Consider the following 17,952-nt stretch of genomic DNA (forward strand, 5'->3'; position numbering starts at 1 on the left):
ACCTTGCTCTTCCATGTACTATTATATTGTTGCAAAGTTTGAAATAAAAAGCATGAATGCACTAGAATTATAACTGCTTTAGTCTCAGTTTCCTAAGATTTGTATAGTTACATCTGACTTTACTCAGACATCAGAACCAAAATTAAACGGTGCATGCAGAGTGTTCTAAAGACTTTAAACTGACATAGCAATATAAGTTGTGTTTTCTTTTTTATTCAAAAAGGATCCAAAATTTTCAATGTTATTACAACTAAATTAGTCACATCAAAAACAATAGGTGATTAACTTTCTCTGTGAATGAGTTTCATTTCTCTAACCAGATAGTAACTTTTCATAGCTTTCTTTGACATATAAAAGTGTCAGGTAAAGTTGTCAGTTAGAAAAGGGAAGACATCAGCCCTTATAAAAGAGCAGTAAGTAAATACTGTAATCATCATCATTAAAATTTTTTTAAATTAGTATATAATCACATGCAGTGGTCTGTTTCACCTCAGCAGAATGGACTAAAATATGATGCACATAGGTATTCACATAATTTGGGAGAAAATATTTAAAAGGTAAGAGAATAAAATTATTGGATAGCCATTTCATGCAAAATGGAAAAATAAGTAATTTTTGTTGTGGTAAGCAATTTTAAAATAATAAAATGCTTATTCTTTATCATAAAAGGTAAAAAGGTCTTACAGAAAATTAATTTTTTCTGCAAGTTTTAAAAATTATATATATCATAAAAAAGCATTGAGTTGCAGCCCAGTTTGCATATAACTCAGTGACAGAAGAGATCTACACTACTTAAAGACTATTAATCATAGTTAAGCACATTCATCTTACTTCTTTCCAGCTAACCAGCATAATGATCAGGATTATTATTTCTAATTAGAGGAAGTAATAGATCATGTATAACCTTAGGATGAGTCTCATTAATTAACCCAAGTCCTAGGGGACTTCAAATAGAGGTGGTTAGGTACTCCGTCTTTGTCATTGCTCATACCATAGGTTTACACTTAATACATATGATCAAATGTAATTGAAACTACAATTCCTTAACGTGCAATAGATGTGAAAATATAGATGATTATCCACATGTGAACAAATAAGTAAAAAAACAGAACTGTTGTTTAAACTGTATTAAGCCGACGTTACCTTGTCCCTAATTATTCTTTGAAAAAAGTTTCCAAGCATAAGCATCACTTGCAAACCAAAAAGTCTAGTTTGTAATACTCTTAGCAAAAGGTGAAAAGGGGAACTTTTATACTGAAATATCTAAAACTGAACTAGTGTTTTCCCCACCACAACTGATTTTCTCTATCCGTCCTGTCTTTATTATTTGTAGTATCTCATCCTTATAGTTCCTAACACTGTAAACATACATATATGCACTATACAGAAATGTATAGAGTGTGTATAAAATTAACTCCTTTTCTTTGATGATATGTGTGTGTGTATGCCCACTTGGAGTCCTCAGGCCTGTTGATTCTTATAATCAGCTCTTCACTGTCATTTTAACTCCCTCTCTAAGTCCAGAATTACTATTCTATACTTTGAGTATATAACAACCTCTAAAATGAGTCCATGTCTCCATCCATATAATGTGCTAGGTTCTAAATGGAATGAAAAAAAATGGAACTGAATAAGATAAGATGTGTCAGGGCTGAGAGTTGGAGTTGTCTATAATTTTAAGTCAGATAGTGGGCTTAGACCTCATTAAGAAGTGAAGAGTAGGGACATCTCCAAGAACTTTGGCCCATGGAACTGAAATGATGAAGTTGCCATTGACTGAGATGGAAAAGGATCTGGATGAATAAAGTTTGGAGTGAAATTTCTGATGCTGTTACATATCCAAATGGAAATGTCGAGCAGGCAGACAGATATGTGAATCTAGAATTCAAGGGTGAGGACGGATATGAATTTGGGAGTGAAAGGCATATTGATGGCACTAAGGGAGAGCGTATCTGTAGAAAGGAATGGTTGAACTGGGATCCCAAACCAGTCTGACCCTAAAGTCCTATTCTTCAATGTTTACTCTATATGATTGAAACTGCCCCTTTATGTGAGTAAATACAATCTCACATGATTAGCTCTATTCTTAATAGAGGAGAATCCATTCTGTTTGCTCTTGCAGTGTCCTTCACACCTAATTTATAACCATTCTGCAAGATTTCAAGTACCACACATGCTGTAAAATATTCCTGAACACTTTCTCCCACCGTCAGTATTTTCTTTGTTATACTGTATTACCCTATCCCGATGTTTTTTTAAAAAACTGTTTTGAGGAGCCCAGGACTTTGTAGAGATGCCTCAAGCACAAGAGTGGGGTGGTGGGAAGCTGAGAACAGGTTCAGGGTTCTTTCACACTTCAGACATAGTAATTTGCTTTTCATCTGTTTTATATACTGTTCCACTTGAAATTACTTCAAGTGCTATAAAAAATATTTACTTCCAAGATCAAATAGTTTTAGGCTAACAGAATTTTTAAAATACTTGTATTTTTGTCTAACTGCTTCCCATCCCACTAAAATCTATAACAAAATACATATGACATTTTAGGATGAGAGTACATCACTTTCCAAAATAACTGAGTTTTACATCTTATTTCAGAATTATTGTATGAAAGTAAAAAAACAAAATTTGTCCTGTTAAAGACTATATTAGATACAGTTCAAAAGAGAATTAGTGAACTTGAACTTGAAAATTGATACATTAGTGCTATCTAATCCTTAGATCCCATTCAAGTTTCACCAGTTGTCTCAATAATGGCTTTTATAACAAAAGAAGCTAGTCCAGAATCGTGTTAAGTTTTCGATATTGGTGGTCATGCTATGTTTACATAAGGGAATGTCCTCATATGTAGGCAATCCTAAAACTCAGGGTTCTTTTACTAAAGATGAAGAGGAATACGAGAATTAGGTGACAAATTGCAGTCTCTGCCACTAAGATGCTGCTTCTTATTTCAGGACTATTAGTGAACACAGAAGTTTTTTATTTTTAACTTGTAGATTTGAAAATGGCTATGCAGTACTGTAGGTCTTTGGCTCTCAAATCTAAAAAACGCTGCCTTTGGTCTCCTGGCACCTAAATTTACTCTGCTAGATTGACCTTCTTTTTATAGTAACAAAGTTTAGCAGAATTTAAAAGCTTTTTGAATGAGCATTGAAAAAGATGCCAATTTGCCGGAAACCTTGACATTTCTTGTATAAATACCACCATTAAATGATCCCCTAAGACCAGAGTTTTCTTGGGTTTGATATTGAATCACATACTACTCCTTAAATGGAGGTTACATTAGGTCAGGTGTTTTAATCTGTTAGAATCATTGTCAAAGGGGCAGTATTCCACAGTCCCTGATAACTTACAAATAAATATCTAAAGTTTCCAATTTTTAATTTTTATACAGTCTTATTTTACAAGCATAATTTATGTTAAGGGGATATGGGAGGAAAAGTTGGCTAATTTGATTTTATTATTTCCTGTACTTCCATTTTGGGTTCTTGACTTTTATCACTTGTATCATCATTATCCTAAATTCTTTATCTAGATTCTCTCCTATTTTTCTAATCCATTTGATCTAATTATCCATCTACTCACCCCTAAAAATGACATCTAGGTTTTTATATTTTCAGATCCTCTACAGACTATAATATAGTCTAGTGGGATCTTTATTTGTTTGTAATAGTGTTTCCTCACAACACAATTTTCTGTAGCGTGGTACTGTCCTTTATTTGATAAATCATAATTATGCCTTTAAACATTTCAATTAATAAATATTTCTGAGAGTTATTCCAAAATATATTTTCAAATGAATATGAAAATTTGCCCAAATGAACTTAATGTAATCTCATGTAATGGTAAGCTGAATATTGAATTTTGGGACGATAATCCTAATTTGTATTTGGATTCAGATGTTATGTTTTGCTAAAATATTTTATTTACCTTGAGAATCTCCCCTCTCTTTAAAAATAAGGAATAACAATTCAAACTAAATGCAAAAATCAACTAAAATCCACATTTGTTAGTCTTACTTTTTGCATATGAAAACTTTAGGAGTTCTATCTGATTTTGTAATAGAATGAGAAGTTAAGGAAACTGAATACTAGTAGTCAGAGGTGTGTTTTGGTGTTTCTTTTAATGGGGGGAGGGGGATGTCACATTGCAAGTTTATAGCACAGTGTCTTAAGCTAGTAGGTACTTTCTGTCCAGTAGCTGATTGAGCACATGGAGTTCAGGGGAGAAGAGCTGAGGAGTTACTACAGATCCAGCTTGTCCATCTCATCTCCCAACTGAATGAGAGACAAATCAGGAACAAAACCCATGTGTCCTCTTTACAAGAGGAAGTAAAACAGAGTCAGAAAGAATAGATTGTAATGGGAACAAGCTGGGTAAGAGTATAAGAATTGAGAATATTTTACTCAACCTTCTCATATAGTGTGAAGATTTCAACAATTTCCCAGTGCCTATACTCATTAGAAAAATGGTATTTCACAAGAATTGGAGGAAAATATGTTGGTAGGGTATTTTAACTTATATTGTTTAAACAAAAGGAAGAACCTGATATGGTGAAATGGTTGTTTTTAGTCTTCTCATTAAATATTTCAGGTACTTTCTAAGGGAAAAATACCAGAGCAATGAAGGATACTTTGACTCTACTTTCAAAAAGTAAATTGATCTAAAACTTTTCAACTTAATATTTAGAGGACTGCATTGGTTGCATATTTTTGTTATTAAAATATTATTTTATCAAACTATGTTTAGATGGGAGTTCCATAGGTTTACACTGAATAGAAATACTCTTATTTAAAACAGCTTACCTCTTAACATTGAATTCAAGTAAAATACAAGTGTTCTCCTTTGCCACTCTATCAAAAACAGTTTCTGCCCCCGACCGATGAAGTGCTAGCACCTTACCTGCTTTATTTCTGGTGATACTTTTCACTACTAAATGTATATTTATTTGTTTGTTTCTCTTTTTAAAAAAATATTTATTTATTTTTTTGGCTGTGTCGGGTTTTAGTTGCAGCACGTGGGATCTTCCCTGCGGCATGCGGGGTCTTTCCCTACAGCACGGGCTTCTCTCTAGTTGTGGCGCGTGGGCTTCCCCGCGGCATGTGGGATCATAGTTCCCTGACCAGGGATTGAAAGGTGCATTGGAAGGTGGATTCTTAACCACTGGACTAATAGGGAAATCCCTATTTGTTTGTTTCTTGTCTGTTTCTCCACCAGAATATAAGCTCCACTAAGACAGGCACTTTTTTTGGTTAAATCGAGAATGTATAGTGATGAAAGCAGTGCATGGCATATAGGGACACAGTCAATTTAATGGATTCCTGTTTAGCAAATAGACTGGATTAACTGGCATCTCTTCTCAAGCAGGAAAAGAAAGCATGGAGAAAACATTGTATAGATGGGGCCTCTGACCGAAAGTGGCCTCAAACCATCTTATTTAGATTCTAGTTCACAAGTGGTTGGGAAGATGGATTCCAAATGTGCTATAAAGCTCTAAAGTAGGGATTGTTTATAAGAGTAGGGCTCACTTATACTTTGATCCCTTTCTTTTGTAATCTTTTTTACCACCATAATCTGCTCTATTCTGGATGGTTCGTGATCCCACGAATTGTACCTATTGTTTTCATCTCATAGCTATTGAGAGGTTATTCCCTTTTCATAGCTGCCTTCTCCTCTGCCCTATTCCTAGCTAGAAAATCACCTCTTAGTGGAGTGTATATTTATTTTGATATATATGGAGTCAAAGCACAGGATTTAATTATGTTGCTAATTAGATCTGTTATCTATCTATCCTCTATCTCTCCACATTACAGAACAAAAGAACCATATTCTTGAATTTGCTAATTGACATTTGATGACTTAGAAATAACAGGGGGTTCTCTTTATATATAATATAAATAATTTGTCCACATATTCAACTTTTCTTCTAGATCACTCCTGTTCCTGGTACTCATCCACTTTTAGTTTTTGTGAACCCCAAAAGTGGTGGGAAGCAAGGAGAACGGTATGTTTTTAAAAATCACATTTATTTACTATGTTATAAATCTGTAAAAAGATAAACTAAATTTATAGTATAAAAACATTTAAAAATATTATACCTCATGGTTCACTAATTTTAATGTGAAATAAGTGTTGCTATCATCTCTATATAACAATGTATATTGGTATGATCTCTCCTTGTCCTTACAGTTGAAATTTTAATATAATAATGGCCTTTTGTAAATATTTTATTATCGTATCTCAGGTGTCTGAATTCTCTCTACCCTGCCTATCACCCCTAGCCATTAACAAAGAGGTTTACATACAATGTGGCTCCATAAATACTGTTGAATGAAAATTGGTTCTCTAAATGGTTAACAAGGTGACTTCAGGTAAATGATTGCCCAGTAGTTAGAAACAGAATTTATATCCAGCTTCTAGACAAAATATATTATAATGATTTTCTGCATGTTCATTTGGAGAACATGATGCTATATATCTTGGAGGAGCACAGTATATTTAATCATAATAATAATGAGCTGCATTATAAAGTATCTCAGTATTCATGTGGACAACAAAAAATTTTCCTTTCTGTAAAATTAATGATTAAATCATAATATTTAATAAAAATCTGAAAATCACCACATTGAAGAGTAAATCTTATGTCCTTCTAAGAAGGATTGTCAGAAACAGAAATGCAGTTGTACCTGTCTTAATAATTTCTAGAACTCTTTACTAATTCCAGCCAAAAAATGAGCAATCAGATAAAAGCACTCACACAGACGCTATGATAATAAAAATAGAAATTTACATTGTGGTTTCACTAAATAATGAAATTGAATGTTTCCATGAATAAAGGAATTTTGAAAAGTAATTTCCTTTCCTACCATTTAACTTTCCAGCTTCATTTCAATTAAATGAAGAATGGTCATTTTCCATTCAACAAAATATTATTTCTGCTTAAAAAGTTTTCCCTTTTATCACTTTATAGTTATACTTTTAACTCTGCTAACAAGACAAGTTATTTTAAATAACTAGTGACTTAATAATATAAAATATTTACAGTGCTTTATTAAAGAGAATAGTTGCCTCACTTTTAGGTATATAAAATAATAAATAATGATGTTAAAATTATTTTCTCCTTTCCTACTCACAGTTTGTTAGTTGTATATATTATGGATATCTTGAAAAAGAAGTAAACTCTTCACAAAGTATTAGATGAGACTTAAATTCATGTTGGAAATTAGAAACAAATGAAGTATCAAGTGAAAAAAAATATATTTCAAATGGAAACATTCCCCACAAATTAAGATAATATTAATAATGTAGAATGACCCTTAATTGAATATCTGCCTCCCTCTTCTCCCAGTACATAAAAATAATTTTCTTTAAATTAAAAAATATATATCTACAGATAGATACACTGAAGTCATCAGTAAGTTAAATTTAATGGGGGATAGGGAGGATATTTGAGTGCTCCTATATGCACACCCACTTGTGCTTTGTCCTTCATACACTAACAGGGGCCATTCAAAGTCAAAAGAATTGTAAATATGTTTAAAGGAGATCTAGTATTAATGCAGTCATAAATTCTCCTGAATACATAAGAAGCATCTTTCACAAATAATGGAATTCTATTCAGGGTTTTCCTTTCAAAATATGTAGGTTTTCTTCTTTGATGTATTAGATAAGCAGAAAAAGGTAACAATTATATATTCACACATAGTTTCCCATACCAGTCAACAGGTGTGAAAATGTTCACACATCATTCAGACAGCAACACTTGAGGGAATCCAGTGTCTACTAGGAACTGGGGATGAGACAGAAGACACAGTCATACAGGGAGGCAGACACATAAACAGATTTACTACAGTAACCCCAAGGCAAAAACTAAGCTAGGAATGTTTAAAATAAAAGTGCTATGGAAGTTCAGAGGAAGAAATGATTGTCTCTGAAGACTCAGAAGTCTAGCTTTTGAGTTGGTTCTGATATAAGTAGATGTTTGCCAGGTGAAGGAAGAAAAAAGACAGATGTGTGGAAGGGGGTGTGGTGTTTTGGTAGGGAACCAAGAGATATTCAGCGAGGTTGAAGTTTAAGAGAAAGGAGGAGAAAGACGAGACAAACTATTTTAAATATAATAAAATATTTTGTTAGTAACTTGCCACTGGCAGGAACTTTTCATCATGGAAACAACGTGACTGTACTTAAATAGAAGTATAGAAGAAGGCTGAATAGGCAAGACTTTTACAGAGCTGGTGAGAGAACTTGTAAGGCAGTGAGAATAACCAGGTATGATAGACATTACTCAGTTAGAAGGTACAGGATTGTCCTCGATTTCAGGTGCTGGGGAAAAGGAGGTACTGAGAATGGCTCTAAGATCATTCTTGAGATGCTAGGTGATATCATTATTCAAGATCTAGAATGTGAGGGTATTGCACAAGGACGTGGGAGGATATAAGTAGATATTTGGAGAGTTTCAGTACACATAATATGAATATGTTAAGATATATAGTAATATTTTCACATGTATATATAAAAACTATTTTTAAATACCAAATATATTCCTTCACGTTTAATATTTTGTCTCAGAATTGTGATACGGGATGTGTGAGTACTTAGAAACGTTTCTGTTGCATTTGTTATGAAAAGATTGAGTTCTTTCAGAAAAAAATGAATTGTTTAATATGTACCTATAGAAGTAGTTTAGCATTTTGTGATCTAGCTCATCAAGATGATTGTTTATGTGAAATAATTAAGCAGCTGAGGGCTTCCCTGGTGGCGCAGTGGTTGAGAGTCCGCCTGCCGATGCAGGGGACGCGAGTTCATGCCCCTGTCCGGGAAGATCCCACATGCCGCGAAGCGGCTGGGCCCGTGAGCCATGGCCTCTGAGCCTGCGTGTCTGGAGCCTGTGCTCCGCAACGGGAGAGGCCACAACAGTGAGAGGCTCGTGTACCGCAAAACAAACAAACAAACAAAAATTAAGTAGCTGAAGTCACAGTCTTTACTTTCATGCATACAGTGTCCAATCCCATTTTATATATGGGATAAATAACTTTCATCTCTGTTAGATTGGCCCAATAATCTGTAAATTTCCCAAGGATCTATTAAGAGAAGATATTTATCTAATTGTATACTGATATTTTAAAATATTTATTTGAAATCTCATTAGCTAAATAATATTCAAAAGCAGGATAGAGAGTGTTCTAAATGCATGTGCATATTTAGAATAAAAATTTGGAGATATCACTAAATTTTATTCTTTCCTTCCATATTTTCATCTTTATAGAATTTACAGAAAATTCCAATATCTACTAAATCCTCGTCAGGTTTACAGTCTTGCTGGAAATGGACCAATGCCAGGGTAAGCCTATATATATTATTACCATTAATTCATTTAATACTAATTAATTAAATAAGCAGCCAGACAAACCTAGAAGTAATATTATTCAAATACAGCAGCCAGATTAGTATACAAAACAACGTTGAATATCAACTACATAAGAGAAACTAATGGAGGTGCTGTTTTTCACAATGGCCTGTTTCAATAAGATTTTCCTCCTTTCTAAATATTGTGAAGTAATTCTCATACTGCTAGTAGTAATGTTAATAAGAATAATCACACCTCAGACATACACATATATTAGCTGGGTCCTTAAATTACTAAACCATCTATGTGTTAGAAGAACTGCTCTCCTTCTGTTTATTAAATATAGGACATAGATCTACTACAGAATAAAAAAAATTTTTTTTTAATTTTTAATTCTTCTGGTTAACAAAGAATAGAAATCATGATTTTTTCACTTACTACTTACAAACTCTAATACATATCACTCTTTTATAAGATACTTTATTAATAGGCAAGATGTAGTGAAATACAATTATTTTTCAACAGATACCATATACTTTTGATATCACAAGTATGCACTGAAATAATTCATCATTAACTTGGCCTAGTTAACTAAGTAATGTCATTTTCTTCCACTGATCTGATTTCTATCAACATGATAGTAAACATTAGACCAGATGAAGTAGAGAAGAGCTCTATAAATAAACTTCTATAAAAAAACAAAATCGGTATGATTAAAATAAGTCTTCTAGGTTATTCTCAGAAATGAGAAACCAAATGTTAAAATTGTCTTTTAAATGCTCAGAATAAAATTTATGCCATCGTATCTCATGTTAGATAAATATAAATAATATGCAGTTAATTAGCACAGGCTCCCACAATTATACTCATCTTTTTCTTCCATTGCCTGCTACCTGTTGTCCAGGGCTAGTTTCCAAATGCTGAGCCATGATGTGTGGAACCCCCTTGCTGTAGAAGGCAGGCTCACCACAGGAATTTAGTTCAGAACACTGCCTTTGTCAAGCTCCAGACTCCACCAGGTAGAGGATCATGATCAGATTATTGGCTAGGTGAGCCACATGCTGGAAATTCCAGTCTGGTTAAAGACAAGAAAAAGTAAAGTCTTGATATTAACACAGAAGCTCAGTCAGGATGCCTCTTTTTTTGTTCTTTAATATTCTCTTAACTTCAAAGAAGTAGCTCTTAATCTGCAGGATTAAGGAATTTTGCATTAAGAAGTTTAGCTCCTCCAAGACCTCTGTAGCTTCACCAGATCTAGTAAATCCAGGATTTGCTTGTATTTTATAGTTAAACTAAATACCTAATGACTCTGCTAATTATAAACCTTACCATTTAACTACCTTGTGTTGTCCTGGTCTTTTCCGTGAACTGAGGGAATAGTACCTGCCTCATAGGCTAGTTATAAAATTAAGTTGGGTGTTACCCATGAAGCATATAAAAATGTGCTTACCACATAATATGCCCTCGATGACTGTTATTTGTTATCAATATCATTTATTAATTAATAATCAATAACATAATCACTTTGTAGCTCTATGTAAATTTATTGCAATAACCTTGATTTTAGCCTTGTTTTCTCATTTCATTTCATTTTTTTCCTACTCCACTTTAAATATCTATTACATGTTTCCTTTTACTCTTTAACTGTTAGCCATCCTATTATCTTCTCTAGTTTAATATACTGAAAAATAAAAGTAATAAGTGTACTTGTACAATTCCACGCTACAATGAATATTATTTAGAAATTAACTTAAGGGCCCCACTTTAAGCACTACCACCTCTCAAGGATATTATTGTGAATTGTTTGTGCATATCCTCCAAGAACTTCTATAAATATAAAAACTACTGTATGTATAGAATGTATTCATATATACACAATGTATTCATATATAGACACACACATATATGTGTTTCATAGATAAATGGATTTTTTAATATAACTTAGACTAGTTTTTTTACTGCTCTGCAACTTGCTTCCTTTTACTCAAAAGCATATGGTGGATATTGTTTGAGTTCAGTAGATATTGACCAGTTTAAATGTTTTTAAGAACTGCACAGTATTCCATAGTTTTGTTAACTATTCTGTTATTGGGAAATATTTATATTGCCTGCACTTTTAAATAATTGGCATAATTTAAGTTAATGTCTATCTATTTATCTGTTTTTAGAAGCATATTCAAATATTTTCAATTTTACTTCTCAGGTTCTGCCAAATTACTATACAAAAACTTTGTATCAAATTATAATCCCAGCAGCAATATATAATGTTTTATTTCCCACGCCCTACTTTAAATTGGCTATCTTCAGTAATTTTTATTACTGTTAAATATACTAGGTGAAAATATATCCATATCATTTTTATTTGCATGGCTAATCAATTATAAAGTTGAATATGGCGTTAGTTAGATTGACTTTTCTATAAACAACAGAAATATAATCTGGTTTATGATCCAAAATAGAGTTTACTGGAAAATTATGAAGTAGCTCCTATAATTAATGGGAAAATGAAGAACTATGTTTCAGAAAGGATAGGAATCAGGACAATTTAAGGAAATTATGACTAAAAAGACAGAGTCCGTAGGAGTTACTGCTACGAGAAATTGATTTCAATTGTTTCTGGTATTCTTGCTTCTATATTCAAAACTTTATATCCCCAGGAGAAGCATATTTATTAGCCTCTCTTGTTTCCCATGCCACAGCCTTGGCTACTTTGGGATGGAGCATCTGGACTAACAGTCCTTTCAAGACTATTATCTAAATTGTTTGTCTCCTCAAAGCCAAATGAGGATGTTATATAACCTGAGGATGAAAGATGAGTTCTCGGTGAGAATAAGCAATAGGTGTTCACCATGGTCCGACCATTGAGTTATCCAATATCTCTTCTTTTCTGAACATAAAAGTTGAAAAAAATACCAATCTACATATTGCTACTGCTAAATATGTAGCCAAAAATACACATCCTACTAAAATGTAGACAACCCCAAGTCTCATATTGTTACTATATCCAGCTTCAAGTCCTGGTTCTCTAAAACATCTCTGGAGATGACTATTTTCTCCTTTCCCTTCATCCATTTGGTCTCAATATACAGAAATGTAATGAGAAAATTACATATTTAACTATAAATATGAATTTCATTAAATGATATTCTTAATAATACAAAGAATAAAACACATGTAAAGTCTATAGTCCTGGTTTTACTACTGATTGAAAACTGTAGCTGAAATATAAAACATTTCTCAGCTTCTTGGAAATGTTTCCCCAGCGTAGTGACTCAAATATTTTTCCCTGATAGGTCTGAGATTTTGGTAGTATAGCTTGTATAGGGCTGAATTTGTTTCTCGTGTGCCTTGAATGCAGGCATGGTAGTACCTCTCAGTATTAGTACTGTTTATCAGATATTTCCAGGTCTTCTGCCAGGCACTTGATCTTGATTTCAGTCCTTTCACCTTAGGTATTAAGAGTGGCTGTATGGCTTTCTCTTACAATAAACTGTGAGCAGAAAGTAAATTTTCCACTCTTTCTTTTCCTCTACCACAGTGTCCAGCAGTATTCAATATTGGCCTGTTGGTTAGCTTGGATGCCAGAGTGAAAACCACGCAAGAGAGCCCCTACCCCCAGCCCTGCTTACCCCACGTCCCTGTAGAATGGATGATAAAGAAGCCTCTGTGAGATTATGCCACGAAGATTTTGGGTTGTTTGTGACTGTATGTAACCTAGCCCTTACAACTAAACCAATGATCGGAGTAGAGCTCCTATTAGTACTCCCTCTTCCCATCATATAGCAGGAAACCTAATTTCTCCTTGGGAATCAGAGTCAGTTATACCAGTTAACATCCTATCTGTCTTTTTGCCTGTTAGTCTAGTGGTACGAGGAGCCTCAAAATGCCCACGTGTTAGCTTCAATTCAATGAAAATTTTACTGTCTCATATGCTAGCATTCCTCTTTGGTGTTAAAACATCTCAACCATAAGAGTTCAAAACCAAGGGAATGTGAAGCAAAATATTTGAAAGTGAAGGTATTAGTCAGTGTTCTTTAATAAAACAGACCAATAGTACATATGTACAGAGGGAAATTTATTATAAGGAATTGGCTCACATGCGAATTGAGGCTGACAAATCCAAATCTGTAATTTGATGTTCCAGTTTGAGTCCAAAGGCTGGCAAACTGCTGTAGAACTAGGAAGAATCAACATCCCAGTTCAAAGGTGATCAGGCTGGAAAATTCTCTCTTTCTTGGGTTACGGTCTGCCTTTTGTTCTATCAGGCCTTCAGCTGATTAAATGGGGGTCACCCATTAGTGAGGGCAGTCTGCTTTATGAAGTCTACTGATTTAAATGTTAAATCTCATCTAAAAATACCCTCGCAGAAACACTCAAAATAATGCTTGATCAACTTTCTGGGCATCCGTGGCCCAGCCAATTTGACACATAAATTTAAGATTCACAGTGAGTATTAAGTGTAATTGTAAGTTTCATCACCAAGCTTTACATTTAGGTTCCAGAACCATGTTTTCTGAATTGGGTAAAGCAGCATCGTATAGTTCAGAGCACATGATACAGCTGTTTGATCATACACCATTTAAGTGCTCCCACTGATTCAGTGACTGAGTCTTTAGTAGGTTATTTCAGTGTTCTATGGACAACTGTTTCTCCCTGATAAAACATGTAAGAAGGCCTTTATGTCACAGGGGCATCAGCCCACTGTCTTTCTTCCTTCTCTGTGAATGGTATTCCTTGAAAGGAGACAGCAGTATGTGGGACACTATGGTAGTGGTTAAGGCATTCAGTAAGTCATTTGCTATGATCATTGACACAGGCATAATGGGAAAGAAAAGTAAATCCAATTGCTAGAACAAATGTCAGGTTAGGGAGGACAAATGGCTGCAGTTGCATTATGGAAAGGGTCCAGGGATTTTAGGCTACCCTTAAGTAGCTGGCTTAGGTTCCCTTGAAGTATAGCAACATATTGGAATTCACTAATTGGTTCATTTGATGACAGTTGAATACTCCAGAGTCAGTACCTACTCTTCTTGTTGAAGATAAATTCATGTTGTTTATCCCTTCCAAAGCTTCCGACCCTACCAACGTGAACATGAGTGTTTTGAACATTCACTGGGAGTGACTAAGAAAGCATGCTAACTGGCATTTCTTTGGAGCAATTATACTCCCAATTATGGGTCCATTCTGAGAAATTCACTTATATAAATTTTGCTTCCATCGCTAATTCTCCATTCTTATCCTTTCCGAGTCCTTAATAGTGTGAGAAATATTTGTTAGTCAGTACTATTGAATTGGTATGTCTCCCAAACTCTAAATATCTCTCTGTCCAGAAAAGGTAAACAGGACATTTTATTGTTTGAGATACTGCCCAGAGGTCAAATGGCATTCTTTTCTGTCCTCAAATTATTCCCAGTTTATTTGTACTGCCATAGCAGCCTACCGCCAGCTACTTCTGATATATCATGGAGAGGCACTGGTAAATCCGTTTTTTTATCCTTAAACAGTGAGAATGGAGAACTCCCTATGAGGGCATAGGTATGGGTTGAAGGAGGTGTTGGGAGTATAGCCAGATTCAGAATATCTGAGTGGTGGGCCTAGGCACTTCAATTTCTTAAAAGCTCCCCAGCTGATTATGTGCAGACAGCATGGAGAACCACTGATTTAGTAGATTAATTACTATATAATAGGTATTATAGGCCATATTGATATGCTACAATTAGAGTAACTTCCCCATTAAATTTATAATAATTACTTTAAATTCTTAGACAAGCATTAGTTTTTTGCACCAGCAACCTATCGTGATCTTTGTGTTTCACATTTTTCAAATTTAGAAAAGAAGTGTCTCATAGGCCTAGGTTTGGCCACGTGCCTACCGCATTGTTTGGGTCATTGCCGTTGGTTTCCTTGTTTGATAGATGTACCAAAACTGTATTCAGCAGCATGTTTCCCCACAGTCAAATAAGGCAAAACCAACAGATGCTCCAAACAAGCATTCTGTCTTATATATACTAAACTTCTGATTTCTTATGTAAAGCGTATGCTCTTTTTTTTTTTAACATCTTTATTGGAGTATAATTGCTTTATAATGGTGTGTTAGTTTCTGCTTTATAACAAAGTGAATCAGCTATACATATATCCCCATATCTCTTCCCTCTTGTGTCTGCCTCCCTTCCACCCTCCCTATCCCACCCCTCTAGGTGGTCACAAAGCACTGAGCTGATCTCCCTGTGCTATGCGGCTGCTTCCCACTAGCTATCGGTTTTACACGTATGCTCTTTTATTTGCCTATTTTCCTTTTGATTTGTCTTTTTTGTGTTCCTTTTAAAATCTTATTGTATAAATATTATCATCATTTTATATATGTTGCAAGTGTTTTCTTCTCATTTGTTCTGTGTGCTTTCAGTTTGTATATTTTGTTCTTTTTCTTGTCCATATAAAATTTTCATTGCTAATTCTACACTGAATGATTTCTCAACTTTATATTTTAGAAAAACCTTTCCTCAAGCCAAAATTACTGAAATATTTTTATATCTTTTATTAATTTTTCATTTTGTTTTCAATTTCTAACCTTTAATCTTTACAGATTACATTTTTCTTAGAGATGCGTTGACAGACTAGGATGAGGTAGGCATGGAACATTTTTTTCCTTCAGATTGAAATCTAGCTGTCCCAACGAAAGCTGTTCATTTTCCACTGTTTCACCACTGATTTGATGTACTTTATATATGGTGAAATAATATATATGTTAGACTGTTGCTGCCCTTTCCTTTGCTTCATGGATCTATTTGTTGATTCTCACTGGAGACTGTTTTATATAATGTAACTCCCTAATTATTCTCTCAAAATTTAATGACATTTACTCTCTTCAACGTGTTGTTACTGTCTCGAGTTTTTAAAGTATGAGTTTGAATGGAATTGTATTGAATTTCTACTTTCATCTCTATAACTATGAGAATGCCCTGTTTTATATCTGATGCCAGTCCCCAGGCTGCATGCCCAGTGGTAGATGTGCACTTCTGTTAGAGAGCTGTTCCTCAGTTGTTATCCAGGAGGCAAACCCCCCAGGTAGCTCCTCTGAAATGGGACCCTGGTCAGGCTATGCTGTAATCCTTCACTTAATCCCATAGCTGACCTCACGTGTCATAACTCTTCCCATCCCTGTTTCTAGCTGTGCCATCCCTGATCCTGGGTCAACCATGGAGGCAGAGGGTGCCTTTTGCATCAGTTCCCTTTCAATGTATTGCTTTCTAAGTTGTTCTCTTCTGTAAGGTCTCTTTACTACTCTAATTTGTGATTTAATTTCATTTCTATTCCTGGTTTATTACTTTTCCAATGCTACTATAGATACACTTTTAAAAAAATAAATATTTTATCTGCCACCCTGAGCCTGCAGTTATTCATTCTTTTAATTTCCTTTTTCCCCCATTGTTCCTCTTTACCATACCAAATTTTTAGATCTTTTTGTATGCCTCTCTTCTCTCGTCCTATCTTTATTCTTCTTTTCTCCTCTCTCGTCCTATCTGTATTCTTCTTTTCTAACATTTTGTTTAGATGCTTTTCTTGATGTATTGAAACTCTGCTAATCCCTAGTGTAAATTATCTAGTAAATACCCAAACTCTCTGGCCACTTCCCTTTTTATCTTTGTTTTCAATATAGAAATAGATGTTTATTTGTTTGTCTTTATTGTATCTCTTTAAATAAATTCTCTCACTCTGATAATGACTATTTAAAGATATCTGAAACTAGAGTCTGTATCATGTAAGTTCTTTCTTCCTGATGAAGCATATTATGATATAATTGAATGAATGGTTTTTAGGTATAAATTAGTTGCAAAAATGAAATATAAAACATATATCGCTCACTGGTCTTCACAGAATGAGATTTTTTTTCCTTCACAACATTAAAATAAATATGCACATCTCTAGCTGTTATACCAACTGCGTATGCTAATGTGATTTATGAAAAGTTAATATCAAGGTTTTTGTATACTCGTGATATTGGTTGTTCCCTTCTGACTATCAGCTTCATGAAAGTACAGATGGCTTTTTCTCATATCATCCCTAAAATATTTAAGTAAAAAATAACAAGTATTTATTGAATTGAAAAAATATATAAGATAAATATTTTTAAATTATGTAAATTATTTTCCAGATTGTTCAGCATAGTGAACAATCACAACAATGAATTGTTTGTGAAATAGGTGCTTTAAAAAAATCTTTGGTTTCATATACCTGAACTAAATGTAAAACATATATCATTTAAAAAATAAATTTTAACAGTCAACATACAGATTCACATATTCCAAGTATCACACATATTTCCATAGTAAAGCCTTGGAATACATTCTCCTGTTAAAATAAATTTGTAATTTAGAAAACACATAACACATTCCACAGATTTCATTACTTTCTTAATTTAAAATATCATTTTATATAACAAAGTTTCTACCATATTTTACTTAAATAAAAACCCTCTTGAATCAGAACTATGACATATTACATATGTCTCTTGTTATGAAATCTTGCTGTGTCAGAGAGCTGAACAAAATCCTCAAAATGCTAAGAAAATGTTCATCAAAATTCAATCCAGCTCTACTGCAAATTTC

The 17,952-nt window shown here is 33.9% G+C and overlaps 1 protein-coding gene across 6 annotated transcripts in view; it reads left to right on the top strand.

Moving 5' to 3' along the window:
* Positions 1-17,952, top strand: part of DGKB (diacylglycerol kinase beta) — a gene marked incomplete at both ends in the record, with an annotated part of 651,556 nt that overhangs the window by 197,886 nt on the left and 435,718 nt on the right. For all 6 annotated transcript variants that reach the window (XM_079711689.1, XM_079711690.1, XM_079711693.1 and 3 more), the window contains 2 exons: positions 5,931-6,004; positions 9,266-9,340. In XM_079711689.1, the coding sequence (XP_079567815.1) occupies positions 5,931-6,004; positions 9,266-9,340 (149 nt within the window). The remainder of the gene's footprint in view (positions 1-5,930; positions 6,005-9,265; positions 9,341-17,952) is intronic.

The sequence above is a fragment of the Hyperoodon ampullatus genome, assembly GCF_949752795.1.
Source record: "Hyperoodon ampullatus genome assembly, chromosome: 9".
Classification (NCBI taxonomy): Eukaryota; Metazoa; Chordata; class Mammalia; order Artiodactyla; family Ziphiidae; genus Hyperoodon; species Hyperoodon ampullatus.